Source organism: Pipra filicauda, unplaced genomic scaffold (genome assembly GCF_003945595.2).
Source record: "Pipra filicauda isolate LSUMZ 115617 unplaced genomic scaffold, ASM394559v2 scaffold214_size1419223_pilon, whole genome shotgun sequence".
Taxonomy (NCBI): domain Eukaryota; kingdom Metazoa; phylum Chordata; class Aves; order Passeriformes; family Pipridae; genus Pipra; species Pipra filicauda.
In genome coordinates this window covers 1,403,334-1,416,574 of record NW_024104326.1, presented here as the reverse complement: position 1 = coordinate 1,416,574, position 13,241 = coordinate 1,403,334, and the positions used below count along the sequence as shown (strand labels likewise).

Here is a 13,241-nt window from a genome sequence, read left to right as displayed (position 1 = left end):
AATGTGGCAATAATCGTGCTGTTGTAAGAGCAGGGCAACAACATTGCTGAATCCCTTTGAGCCATGTTGATGATTGTGAGCAGATGTGCTAAAAGATACATTTTTTTCTCTGTGAAGGATGAGGGGGACCTTCAGTCTTAGAATTTTGTATTTGAAGAGAGAAAAATTATCCAGATATCAAACAGCTTTCATTTTTCTACACAAAGGAGAAGGGAATTGCAAACCAAAGAGAGATTTATACATGCAATACTGTTAACTTAAATTAGCATCATTTTTTAAAGCCACATTTTTTCCCAAAGCCAGACATTGCTTCTGCAGCTTGTCCAGTCGCTTTTTCTACTCCATCTTGTGCCATCTTGGCAGCCTTGTCAATAGCTGCAAGAGAGGGAAAAAGAGAAGCAGGAAGTTGGGAAAACGCAACGTTGTTAGATATTTATGACGGAAGAGAGGTGCGAAGATGATTAGACTACAGAAATGTAGAGATACATCTTTAAAAAAGATTTTGGCAATTTTGCTGCCTTCCCACCTAATGTCACCAAGTGCCCAAGCCCACCCTTCTCATCACACCCATGGGGCCATAGAGGGTGTCAGCTCTAAGGAGATACTACCAATGCATTTTAGTTTCATCAAGCATTTTAGACCCTGAAATTGATAAGCCTCCCCTCATTCTTAGAAAGTTATTAAATTGTTTAAAAAAAAAGAAAATTGAGCTTAGTTTTTAGTTTGACTTGTTCCCAATCCCCAGCAACAAGATGCCAACATTTTCCTGACGGCACCTTTCCAGCTGCAGGATCAGCTTGGATCAACCCCAGCTGCTGCCTCAGCAGGTGTTGGCTGGACCTGGATGGAGCCCTGCACTCAGGGCTGAGAGGGGGGTGGGAGCAAGATGTGACACAGGGCTACCTAATGCTCAAGAAAGAAGAGCAAAGTTTTGTTCATGTTGTTCCCACAAGTTTTCTAAAGAGGAAGCCAATGTCTGAACGCTGTGCAGGAGACTCAGTGTCCAGGGAGTGTCAGCTACTGCCTGCCAGTACCTGTGGACGTACTAAGCAACAGATCCTGAAATCCTTCCCCATGAGATTTCTAAAAGCCCCAAATTGTCACTGAAACCAAGGCCTTTTAGGCTGAGAACACCTGTGGGGCAGTGGAGAATGAGCACTGCCCACTGCCACCTTGTGTTGAGCTGCTCCGTCACTTCTTGATTTGATCATTGCTCCTACCTTTCTGGCTTGCATCTGTAATCTGGTTGACTGAATCCTGAGTGGCCTGTCCCAGGCTGTTTGCTGTAATTAAGGTAAAAAAGAAAAAAAATCATTTCCAGCTGTTCCCCCTTATGGTTACAGGAATTCCCAGTGTCAGTTCCCTTTTCTGCACGCCCTCAGCAGGCTATGCCCCTGGTGAGTGACCAGGCTGGTAGAGAGCAGGTTGAGGCTGTGCCCTTTGTCTGTGGGCACCCTGGGAACTGCATGTTGCCAGAGCAGCTTGCTATGAGATTAGTGTTCACCTAGCACCTATGGTCAGCTGAGCAAACCAATGACAGATAAGCAGGAGATAAAGAAGCAAAGATTAGCGGTGAGTTGGAATGATGACATTTAGCTGCAAGCTGCTTATTTTACACTACACTTGCTTTTATTGATTTCTAGCTTATTGTGCTTGGGGAAGGTTGGCCATGTAGCATGCATTTTCTCTGTGGGCCATTTGGGAATAGGGCCTCTTCCAAAATGGAAGCAAATGCATTAAACAAGAGCAAGACAGGAGAAGGGAGATTTTATAAACAAGATATAAATAGAAGAAGAAGAGGAGAAGAAGCTAGAAACATAACAGATCAACTCCAGAATATAAAGCATTAAAAAATTGAGATGCAGTTGTAAGATACCTGATAGTTTATGAAAGAGCGAGGTGCCCTCTCAATGGCATGAATACATTCATACCATAGCAAATGGCAAAGACTATTTTATTCTTCAGAAAGGAATACTATCATGTTTGTGGATCTACTGTACACTTGTCCCCAGATATATGGAAACTTGCTCTAACTTTGAAGAAACTAGTAAGGTTTCTCACATATTTCAGCTATACAACACAGTGTTTGCAGGATGAGAGTCCAGGACCATACCTGATAAAATTACACACTGCTAGGAATATGCTGCACACAAATACTGTAGGAAATACACTATAAAATGCTGGAGTAAGCTATACACATTTTTCAATCTTTCATTTAAAGGACAGGCTATTATGCTTTGCATTGAAAAGTTGATTTCCAACGCACAGCACTAATGATAAAAACTTGGCCCTACGACATGGGCATAACTATTACAGAAATGTTCATATGGGGTTTTTTAAACCCTGCACAGCCTGGTGATTACTGCTGAAGAACACAACAAAAACATACTTGTACTAACATATTACTAACTGTGCATTGCAATCAATGTAGTTATTACCAGAAGGCACTGACAGGTCAAGTGGCAAACATTAATCAAAAGTTAACTGCAACTTATTAAAAGGAGAGCAGGTTAAAAACCACTACAGAGCATGAGAAAAGACCACCCTGCGTAATGCAAAAGCTAAATACAGAAGGTTATTATTACCAAAAGCTGCTTCACTGCCCTAAAAACATTAATGTTTTGAGGAGTGATGGATGTTGGACAACGCTCAGAAGCCACAGAGGGAGCAGTGGGTGGGCAGGTGGAAGCAGCTGCCCACAGCAATTGGAGAGCCATGGCCAGCCTGGGCTCTTCCCTAGGTGATGGCCAAGACTTGCTTCCCGAGAAGGGAAGGAAACAGAGGAAGCTGTGTCCTGCTAGCATTGATGCAGCTAATAGTGTCACTTCAGATCGTGGGTTTTCTGAGCGAAAGTAGCAACTAAACCCCCCATCCAAATATACAATAATATTTTATCTTTCTTACCAGCATCTTTTGCTGCAGATTCAGCCTGTTCCTTCAGTCCCTGAAAGCTTCTTCCCGACATTGTGGCTTCTGATGCCTGTTAAAAGTCCTCTGCTTTGATAAAACTAAGCACCTGGTGATGTATAGCACACTATGTGAGAGTGTCCTGACTTGTCCTGGTTTTTATACGTCTGCCACGAGACCTGCTGATTCTTTTGGGGGTGATTGGTACAATGGGTGGAGTTCGAATGTGAGGAATGAGAGCTGAAAATAGAGAAAAGTTGTTTATTTACCCTCCCTGATGAGAGGGTGTGCCCAGATAGAGACTTCTGCTTCATAGCACTGTCTTTGTTAATTTGTGGTTGTTTGGGTTTTTTTTTTAATCAAAACTGAAAAAAACCTGTTCCACCATCACAAGACAGAGAAAAGCCACTGAACTGAGCTTTATAAAGAATGCTGGAATACTACTGAAGTGGTAGTGCCTGGGCATGGCCAACTTTCGTCCCTGCCAGGCTGATTTCCTTCTCTTTCCTTCCTGAGAAGAACCTCATGAGAACAGAAACCAGCCCAAACTTGTTGTAGTTTCTAGCAGCTTTAATCATAATCCCCTTTTCTTGTCAGGTGGGATACTCTTAGATGGTGAGGATTGTCACTTATGTGTACTTTCATAAGGAAATGATAATCTGGTCATCTTTCCAGTTGGCTGCTCAAGGTGGATTGCAAATGCCATCATCACTGAAGGCCTTGCCTGGGTGAGGCAGGTAACCAGTGCCAGCACTAGTAGTTCTCAGGGGAAGGGAAAAAAAAAGAAGCCAAATTAGCAAACCCACCTTTTCCTAATATGGCTTTTTGGTACTGACTTTGTTAGTACAGAAATTATGCTTAAAATCACTTCCTTTCCTAGCATCACCACATGAATAAAAGTTTCTGGCTTTAACCTCTGGCATTTCCCAGGTTTCCTCTAGCTTTTGGAATTAATATTTCCTGCCATCAATCCCCAGTACAAAGGTGCTTTGTACAAGTGAACTATTGGCAGAGTTGGGAGCCAAATGGCTCGCTGGTTTTGAGGGGTTTGGGTTCCTCGTTGCCATTTTCTGGCGTACAAAGTGTCTCTGTTCAGATGGCCACATATTTGTCTTCCTGAGTAAAGATCTGTGTTGGGAAATAGGCATGAGAACAAGATGCCATGGATAAACCAGTGTGGGCACTGACAGTTCTCATAAGTTTAGTACTTCATTAGTACCCAAGTGAGGAAGAGTGGCAGAAAACAAGGTTCCCTGCATTCCTCTGCCGCTCCTGTTCCGCCTGTCATTTCAGAGAGCTCCTCTCAGCTTTGGCACCACTCCTTTGTTATTTCAAACAGCAATCCTCTTTCCCCCTCGACGGGTCAATTAGAATTCTAATTATATATGCACATCAGGTATCTTTTTCAATTCCTTGCAGATTTCTTTTTTGGAATGATTTTCTTACTTGGATTTTCAAAAACTCAGATAGAAGACAGCCAGTACTGTGGGGCTCTGGCATTTTTTTAACAAAGCCACTAACATGGACCTACTTACCTTTCTTACCCAAAGCTGAGAAGGCAGCCACAGCACAGCCCACACCAAATGGGAGGATTTCAGCTGTTCTCAGCCCCTCTGTCAGGTCACTGCTGCCTTGAGTTACTCTGTGTGGAGTGTTAGTGAAGGAAGGAGGAGGCTCTCTGATATCCATCAGGCACCTTGTCACAGCTCAAGAGAGGACATGCCCAGGCTCCAGCAGCAAATACCTTCCAGCTGCCCTCCCAGCTCTTTTCCAAACTGCTGGATTTTCAGTGCAAGGGCCCCGCAGGTGCTGGCTGGGGTGGACTGTCTGAAAGGGACAACAGGAGTTTGGGAGAACATTTCCAGCTGGTGTATGTTTACAACAAGTGTTAAACGTGCACCACATTATAGCAATATTTTAAAGACTCCTAACGAGTTCAGGTAAATATCGCTCTTCAGTTCTCCTCTGACACCTACCTAGATTTCCCCAGCTCCAACAACTATTCTTCCAAGTGGAAATCTCAGCGTTTCAGACTCAATATGGATGTTTGATCTGTGTTGCTGCCTGCTTTACATCCTGCTCAAAACATTAGGAAGCACAAATTTCTGAGTAAAACCTACACTGCTGACAGCATAGCAGAATGAACTCCTTATCTAAGGTAATGTTAGCATTAATATTATCCTGATTCCAAACACTAAAAAGGGAAAAGAAAGCAAATTACCCTTGCCTGGTAGTGACATGGCGTGACCATTATAATGCAGCCCAGAGCAGATGGAAGAGGGACCTTTGGTACAGTAAGTACTTATTTCCATATGATGGGACAAATAGTCTGTGCATCAGGTGGCTTGCAGAGTTACAAAACCACAATAGAAAATTAATGGAATATATTGCATAATATTTATTCACTCTGTGAGTTAGCATTACTTGCCTAAAAATAATGATAAACCCTTTGAACTGATGTTAGATATAGAATAGAGTGCTCAGATACAAACAGGTTCATTGGGCACTGGAAATAGTGGATAACTTCAAACATGCAGTCCAAGTATCTCTGAGTTGAATCTAAGACACCACAGGGAAATTAGAAATTGTTCTGGTTTCCTTTCACACATCTTCTGTGGCATCTTTGAGCACCACCCTCTCATACATCAGCAACATGAACCCTTCTCTTTTGCTACCTGATGAAGGTGAGAAGTAATTGATCAGAGCTACAGCTTATGTTTTACACATGAAAATAGGCAAATGAGGTTAATTAATGAGAAGTGTTGACATTTATTTGGGTTTTCTTAAATTTTAATTTTGCCAGGGTTAGGATTTACAGACAGATATGGTTTCCATCAGCAAGGCAAATGCAACCATGTGTCAGGGCTGAAAGTTTTACACAGATCACTCCAGAAGTTAACAAAGTGTGCCGTGTTCAGCACCCGCAGCTGTGAAAAGAGACTGACATTAGTGTGGAAGGGATATGGTGTTTATGTCAATGAAACAGAATTGTTTTGAGAAATAGAATGGTTTGCTCATAGAAAGATATAATTATTGTAAGTCATATGTTAGTCATTCAAAGGATCAAACTAAAGTTGCTCTAATTAAGCTAAATTTGCCTTTCAGTGCAGATACTGATATACAGTTCTGGGAGAAAAGTGGTCTAATTTATTCTTCCTTTAAACATCCTCCAGGAACCATTAGTCAGCTCTGCTTCAAAACAGGAGATCAGCATAAGGGCAGTGCACATGGAGTTCTTTACCTTCTGGTTTCTCAATCTTGAGGCAGCATCCAGGTGAAGTGTCATGTTAGAATCATAGAATCATAGAATCGATTGGGTTGGAAAAGACCTCCGAGATCATCGAGTCCAACCCTTGGTCCAAATCCAGTCCATTTACTAGATCATGGCACTCAGTGCCACGTCCAATCTGCGTTTAAAAATCTCCAGGGACGGTGAATCCACCACCTCTCTGGGTAGCCCATTCCAATGCCTGATTACTCTCTCTGTAAAGAATTTTCTCCTGATATCCAACTTAAATTTCCCCTGGCGGAGCTTAAGCCCGTGCCCCCTTGGTCCTATTGCTGAGTGCCTGAGAGAAGAGACCAACCCCCACCTGGCTAGAACTTCCCTTCAGGTAGTTATAGACGGTGATGAGGTCACCTCTGAGCCTCCTCTTCTCCAGGCTAAACAACCCCAGCTCCCTCAGCCTCTCCCCCTAGGACTTATGCTCCAGTCCCTTCACCAGCCTTGTTGCTCTTCTCTGGACCCGCTCCAGCACCTCAATATCCTTTCTGAACTGAGGGGCCCAGAACTGGACACAATACTCAAGGTGTGGCCTCACCAACGCAGAGTACAGGGGAAGGATCACTTCCCTGCTCCTGCTGGCCACGCTATTTTTGATACAGGACAAGATCCCATTGGCCTTCTTGGCCACCTGGGCACACTGTTGGCTCATGTTGAGCTTCCTGTCAATTAGTACCCCCAGGTCCCTTTCTGCCTGGCTGCTTTCCAGCCACTCTGTCCCCAGCCTGTGGTGCTGCAGGGGGTTGTTGTGGCCAAAGTGCAGGACCCGGCACTTGGCTTTATTGAACTTCATCCCATTGGAATCAGCCCATCTCTCCAGTCTATCCAGATCCCTCTGCAGAGCCCTCCTGCCTTCCGGCAGGTCGACACTCCCTCCCAGTTTGGTGTCGTCAGCAAATTTGCTGATGATGGACTCAATCCCCTCATCTAAATCATCAATAAAGATGTTAAACAGGACTGGACCCAACACAGACCCCTGGGGAACACCACTGGTGACCGGCTGCCAGCTGGATGCAGCTCCATTCACCAGCACTCTCTGGGCCCGACTCTCCAACCAGCTTCTAATCCAGGAGAGGGTACACTTGTCCAAGCCATGGGCTACCAGCTTTTCCAGGAGTATATTATGGGAGACAGTGTCAAAGGCCTTGCTGAAGTCTAGATAGACCACATCCACAGCCTTCCCCTCATCCACCAGGTGGGTCACCTGATCGTAAAAAGAGATCAGGTTGGTCAGACAGGACCTGCCCCTCCTAAACCCGTGCTGGCTGGGTCTAATCCCTTGTCCCTCCTGAAGGTGCTGTGTGATTGCACTCAGGATGATCTGCTCCATAACCCTGCCAGGCACCGAGGTCAGGCTGACAGGCCTGTAGTTGCCAGGGTCCTGCTTGCAGCCTTTTTTGTGGATTGGGGTGACATTCACCAACCTCCAATCATCTGGGACCTTCCCAGAGAGCCAGGACTGCTGGAAGATGATGGAGAGTGGTTTGGCAAGCTCTTCTGCCAGCTCCTCATCACCCTGGGATGGATCCCGTCTGGTCCCATAGACTTGTTAGGATCCAGCTGGCTCAGTAAGTCGCTAACTACATCCTCCTGGAATACAGGAGGGCTATTCAGCTCTCTGTCTCTGTCTATCTGCTCTAGAGGCCAGTTGTTCTGAGGGCCACCTGTCTTACTGCTAAAAACTGAGGCAAAGTAGGTGTTAAGTACCTCAGCCTTCTCCTTATCTTTGTTAACTATATTTCCCTCCAAGTCCATCAGAGAATTGAGGTTTTCCTTGCCCCTTCTTTTGCTATTAATGTATTTATAAAAGGACTTTTTGTTATCCCTAACTGAATTAGCCAAATTAACTTCAAATTCCACTTTTCTTTCCCTAATTTTTTTCCTGCATGACCTAGCTCTCTTCGTAAATTCTTCCTAAGTAGCCAGCCCTTTTTTCCACAGTCTGTAAACTTTCTTTTTATCCCTGATTTCTTTCAGAACCTCCCTATTTAACCAAGCCGGCCGTCTTCCCCTCCGGCTGCCCTTTCGGCACACTGGTATAGCCTGTTCCTGTGCGCTCAAAATTGCCTGTTTGAAGCATGTCCATCCCTCCTGGACCCCCTTGCCTTTAAGGGTTGTTTCCCAGGGTATGCCCTGAATTAGTTTTTTGAATAGGCCAAAATCTGCCCTCCGGAAGTCCAGAGTAGAAGTTTTAATGATGGCTCTCCTTACATCCCTAAGGATTGAAAATTCTATTATTTCATGGTCACTATGCCCTAGGCGGCCTCCAACCACTACATCATCCACCAGCCCCTCTCTGTTTGTAAACAGTAGGTCTAGTGGGGCCTTACCCCTGGTAGGCTCATTTACCAGTTGATGAAGGAAATTATCCTCTATACACTCCAGGAACCTCCTTGACTGCCTCTTCCCTGCAGTATGAAGCTCCCAGCAGATATCCGGCAGGTTAAAGTCACCCATGAGCACAAGGGCTGGAGATTTTGAGACATCTGCCAGCTGCTTGTAGAATAATTCATCTCCTTCATCATCCTGGTTGGGCGGTCTGTAACAGACACCCACAAGGATGTCAGCCTTGTTGGCCTTCCCCCTGATTCTGGTCCACAGGCACTCAACCTTGTCACTGCTGACCTCAACTTCAACAGAGTCAAGGGACTCTCTAACATATAAAGCCACCCCTCCACCTCTCCTACCCTGCCTGTCCTTTCTGAAGAGCTTGTAGCCCCCCATAGCAGCACTCCAGTCGTGTGAGTCATCCCACCACGTTTCTGTGACAGCAGCTATGTCATAGTTTTCCTGCTGCACTATGGCTTCCAGCTCCTCTTGTTTGTTTCCCATACTGCGTGCATTGGTGTACATGCACTTCAGCTGGGCCATTGATTTTATTCTCAACTCAGGCACTACACCCTTAGGCTTATTTCTGGAGAGCCCAGTTGCCGCCCCCTCCCCCTTCAAACCTAGTTTAAAGCCCTCCTAACTAACCCTGCCAACTTATGGGCTACAGTTCTTTTGCCCTTCCCAGATAGATGAAGCCCATCTGGTTTAACAAGACTAGGCAACATGGAGTTTGCCCCATGATCAAAAAACCCAAAATTTTGACGATAGCACCATCCTCTAAGCCACCTATTGGTAAGCTGTGCTTTCCTAAACCTCTCCTCATTTATCTCCTCATTCATCCCAGCTAGCACAGGAACTGAGCCAATTACTACCTGTGCTCCTGTCCCATGAAGTGATCGGGTCAGAGCCTTAAAATCTTTTTTAATTACCCTGGTACTCCTATTATTGATGTCATCACTTCCAACCTGGACAACCAACAGCGGGTAATAGTCTGAGGGTTGAATAAGCTTAGGAAGTGTTTTCGTAATATCCCTCACCCTGGCCCCAGGAAGGCAGCAAACTTCCCTGTGGGATGGGTCTGGCCGACATATAGGGCCCTCAGTTCCCCTCAAAATGAAGTCACCAATTACAATAACCCTTCTCTTTTTCCTCTTACCTGTAGCTGTAACAGATCCAGTAGACCGGGGGTAACCAGAAGACCTTGTAGACAGGTCTTCCTCCTGACTGTCCTCCATCAGACTTTCTGAAACCAGGGCCATATACCTGTTTTTTAAGGGCACCCTGGCAGGTGAAAGGGGTCGAGAGGGGGTGTTTTTGCCTCTACGACCAGGCACCTGTTTCCATTCCTCCCCATCCATATTGTCCGTTCTGTCTGCCTGATGGCAGGGGGGGGCTGGGCTTCACCGCCTCCTGCTGGGCTTCCTTAGGAATCGAAAGGGTGTGACTCCACCAGTCAATTTCCCTTTCACTCTCCCTTATACTTCTTAGCCTTTCCACCTCTTCCTTTAGCTCTGCCACCAGACATAGCAAATCATCCACCTGCTCACATCGTATGCAGGTGTTTCTCACGCTGTCCTCTGGTAGCAGTTCTAGGCTCAAACAGTCTATGCAGCCAGAGGCCTGAGTGGCTGCATCCTTTTTAGAGGGTTCTGTCTGTATTGACACCCCTCTACTGGTAATAGGAGCAACAGCTTTCATTTTTTTGGGAGGCATGACTGTGTTGAGCTGTGAGGAAAAAGCCGCAGAAATAACTTAGGCTTCTACCCTGCCTGTTTGCCCTGCCTATGGGAACTGCCGTGCCACGCCCTCACTGACGTGCCACGCCCCTGTTTGCCCACTCCTGTGTGGGGTGCGTGAGCGACCTTCGCTCTTATTATGCCTCCCCTATCACCTGCTAATGAGCCTGACCCCTCCCACTCACCTTAATTGGTTCCGAGGAGGAGCCAAGCCTGAGCAGCAAAATGGAAATAAAAAAAAAAAAATGGTGTAGGGGAGAGCGCGAACGCAGTCCCCCACTACCACAAATTATGCAGTCGAGTTTCCCGCATTTGGGGAAATCGCAGGGGTCAGCACACCTGGAGTGCAAGGGATGAGCCTCGCCCTGGGAAAACCACCTGCCTGATCATGGTGTCTCCCCTGCCAGGTAAGTATGTTTCTACCTTCTTCTGGAGCACCTGAAACCATGCTTAAATACAGGGATTGTTGTGGAGTCTCATGATATCCCACAGCTTCAGGACTAGGAAAGACAAAAAAAATTGTCTGGTCTTTAACTTAGAAGGGGAAAGGCGAGAAAGGCTTGACTACCACCCTAAGATCTGGCATGGGACTGGGGAATTAAATAACTGGTCCTATCCCAGGAGCGGCTGGCTAGGAAAGCTGAAGATGCAAGCTGGGATGTAAAGTCTGCAGGAGAGCTGTACATATTTCTCCAGGCACACTGAGACGAAGGAGCCCTGTGGCTCTGCCCTTCTGGCACACGGCTGTGCTGCCCACCCTACCTGGGCCCAGGGGGAGAGGAAAAGTGGAGAAGCAGAGTTGCCAAGCTTGCCCGGCTCCCATGCTGGGATCCACACAAAAAAAGCAGTGCCAAAGACTGACAGAGAAACTTTGCACTGCTGCAAACTCATCTGGGCAGGGGTTTGTCTGATATTCAGAAAGCTCAGTTTTAATCGGAGCTTTTTCTGATGTGCTATTTACAGTATGGAGCATCTTCTTGTGATTGGGTAGGGTTTCGATGCTTTTATGAGACAGTGAAGCTGTGTTTCAATATAGGAAAAAAGTGCCAAAGAGGTGAGAATGTGTGATTTTTATAGAGAACAGTATTAAAAAAACAGCCCTTCAATTTTTTAATCAGGTGCTCTTTGAGTTCAGTTTTAGGACACGCGTTATGCAGACACGAAAACAGGACTTTCAGATAAAGTGGAGTTTTAAGTGTATTATTACCTGATTTGCATTTAAATTAGTGGAATGCTGTTCAGGATATTCTATAGAGAGCCACTGCTTCCTCTTCTGCATCCTAGACAGACATCTTCGAGAACTCAGGCCCTGCAACGCCCTTCAGCCCTCGGCTAGAACATAACTGGGGGGGAACTCTCAGAGGCTGTGAACTCCATCAGAACAAATCACTTAATAAAGCTTAACTGCAGTTTTACATGGTAAGTAAGTTTTGCTGTTACAAGGGGAAAAAAAAGTGGGTTTCAGCACTTTGTTGGTCACTCGTATGGTGAAGGTGACGCAACGCTTGGCAGCGACTGTTCCTGGCTCGTTGGATCACCACAGAGGTCGGAGTGGGAGCACCCAGAGTCACGTCACTGGGGACAGACTGTGGCCCCACCGTGCCTGGCACCAAGAGCTGTCTCGGCACAGAGGGATTGAGTCAACAGCTTGTGTGAGAGCAGTGTCACATGTACAAAGTCCACTTAAATAATTCACAGGGTGAGATGAGTAAGAGAAACTCTTGATTGCCTAGATCATGATCCGTCAGCAAAAAATTATTTTGCTAGTGTCTGCCTCCTTCAGCTTTTATCTGGGGCAAGGGGATTCCCTGCACTTCCTCAGTGAAAGCAGCTTCTCCTGTGGGATGTTTTCTGATGCATCTCCTCCATTCTTTCACCTTTCACTTTCTTTCCATCACCTCTCATTACATTTGCTGGAATATTCCTTAAAAGCACAGACTTCTTTTCCATGCAGCCAACCAAACAGACACACGGCAAAGTTTAGTTGAATAATTAATAGATAATCTTTTGTCTCTTTTATCACTTCTGCCTCAGAACAAACAAGTGTTCACCTTTGTTTCACCTCTGACAAAGGTGGCTCAGACTGGTACCTCTGCTCCCCCTGGCTGGGTGACAGCTGGTCTGGGGAAGGGAAGGAAACAGAGGCTCACTGAGCCATTGCATGGGCACAGCACTACTCTGTTCCCACTCACTGTTGCAGGGTACTCGTGGGAGGAAACTGCATGTCCTGGTCTCTGTCTTCAAGACTTGTGATTGCCTGTGCAAGGTGCATAAACACTCCTCTGGGCTCTGCAAAAGGACTAGACCAGGCCTGGGCAGGGGCTACTGCAGGGAAGTGCCTGTCCAGCCCAGGCACAGGGCAGTGCTCACACACTCCCAAGCAGCTACGGAGCTCAGTATGGCAGAGCAGTGTCCTAGCCCTCTAAGCTCAGCAATTATTGGTCTCTCCTGGTTTAAGCCCTTGGAACAGAGGTGGAGCCCGCTTGAGAGATGGGCATTTGGGGAGCAGCTTACTCCTCCTTTGAGCTACAGCCCAGCCCAGCTGCTACCCACTCCTGCTCCCCACACATGCTGTAGCTGGTGAAGGCACTCACCAGCTTTTTCCCCCTGGTTGGCAAAACACTTTTTTTTTTGTACCTCCATAAAGCAAAGCTTTGGAGTAAAGGGTTTTTCCTTTTTCTGTCTCTCTCTAGCGAGCACTAACAACAGACTCCAGCCTCCTGCTGCTGGGCATGAGTATCTCTTTAAGCCCTCTTACCTTGGCCTCAATTTTGGTTATTCTGTTTAATTGGCAGATGTTTTGCAGGACATCAGAAAAGAGCATACACATATCAGATGTAGTTTCCTTTGAGGGGTCTTGTTACCTCTGCTAGGGCTCTTCTGTTCCCTTTCAGTGTTGAGATCAAACACCCCCTCGGATGGAAATCCCGTGTTCTCTGCAATGCAATGCCTTACATGTATTAATGCATGAGAGAGGCTGCTAG

At 46.1% G+C, this 13,241-nt stretch overlaps 1 protein-coding gene and 1 non-coding gene across 2 annotated transcripts; both read right to left on the bottom strand.

Annotated features, from left to right (window-relative positions):
• Positions 1–211: 211 nt before the first annotated feature.
• Positions 212–2,965, bottom strand: ADIRF (adipogenesis regulatory factor). Its single transcript, XM_027734625.2, has 3 exons — positions 2,905–2,965; positions 1,221–1,283; positions 212–375 (listed from the first exon to the last, which is right to left on the bottom strand). Exons 1-3 carry the CDS (start codon positions 2,963–2,965, stop codon positions 269–271), a joined length of 231 nt encoding a protein of 76 aa, XP_027590426.1. The 3' UTR covers positions 212–268.
• A 7,543-nt stretch (positions 2,966–10,508) lies between these two features.
• Positions 10,509–10,672, bottom strand: LOC113995004. Its single transcript, XR_003543255.1, has one exon. It is a non-coding gene; the product is annotated as a U1 spliceosomal RNA (small nuclear RNA).
• Between the last annotated feature and the right edge of the window lie 2,569 nt (positions 10,673–13,241).

Bases quoted from the DNA above. Each gene is read 5' to 3' on its own strand.
- ADIRF (XM_027734625.2), bottom strand. From the start codon at position 2,965: ATGTCGGGAAGAAGCTTTCAGGGACTGAAGGAACAGGCTGAATCTGCA. The intron at 1,284-2,904 runs GTAAGAAAGATA...CCTTAATTACAG, and splicing joins ATCTGCAGCAAAAGATGCTG to CAAACAGCCTGGGACAGGCC. The intron at 376-1,220 runs GTAGGAGCAATG...CCTCTCTTGCAG, and splicing joins TACAGATGCAAGCCAGAAAG to CTATTGACAAGGCTGCCAAG.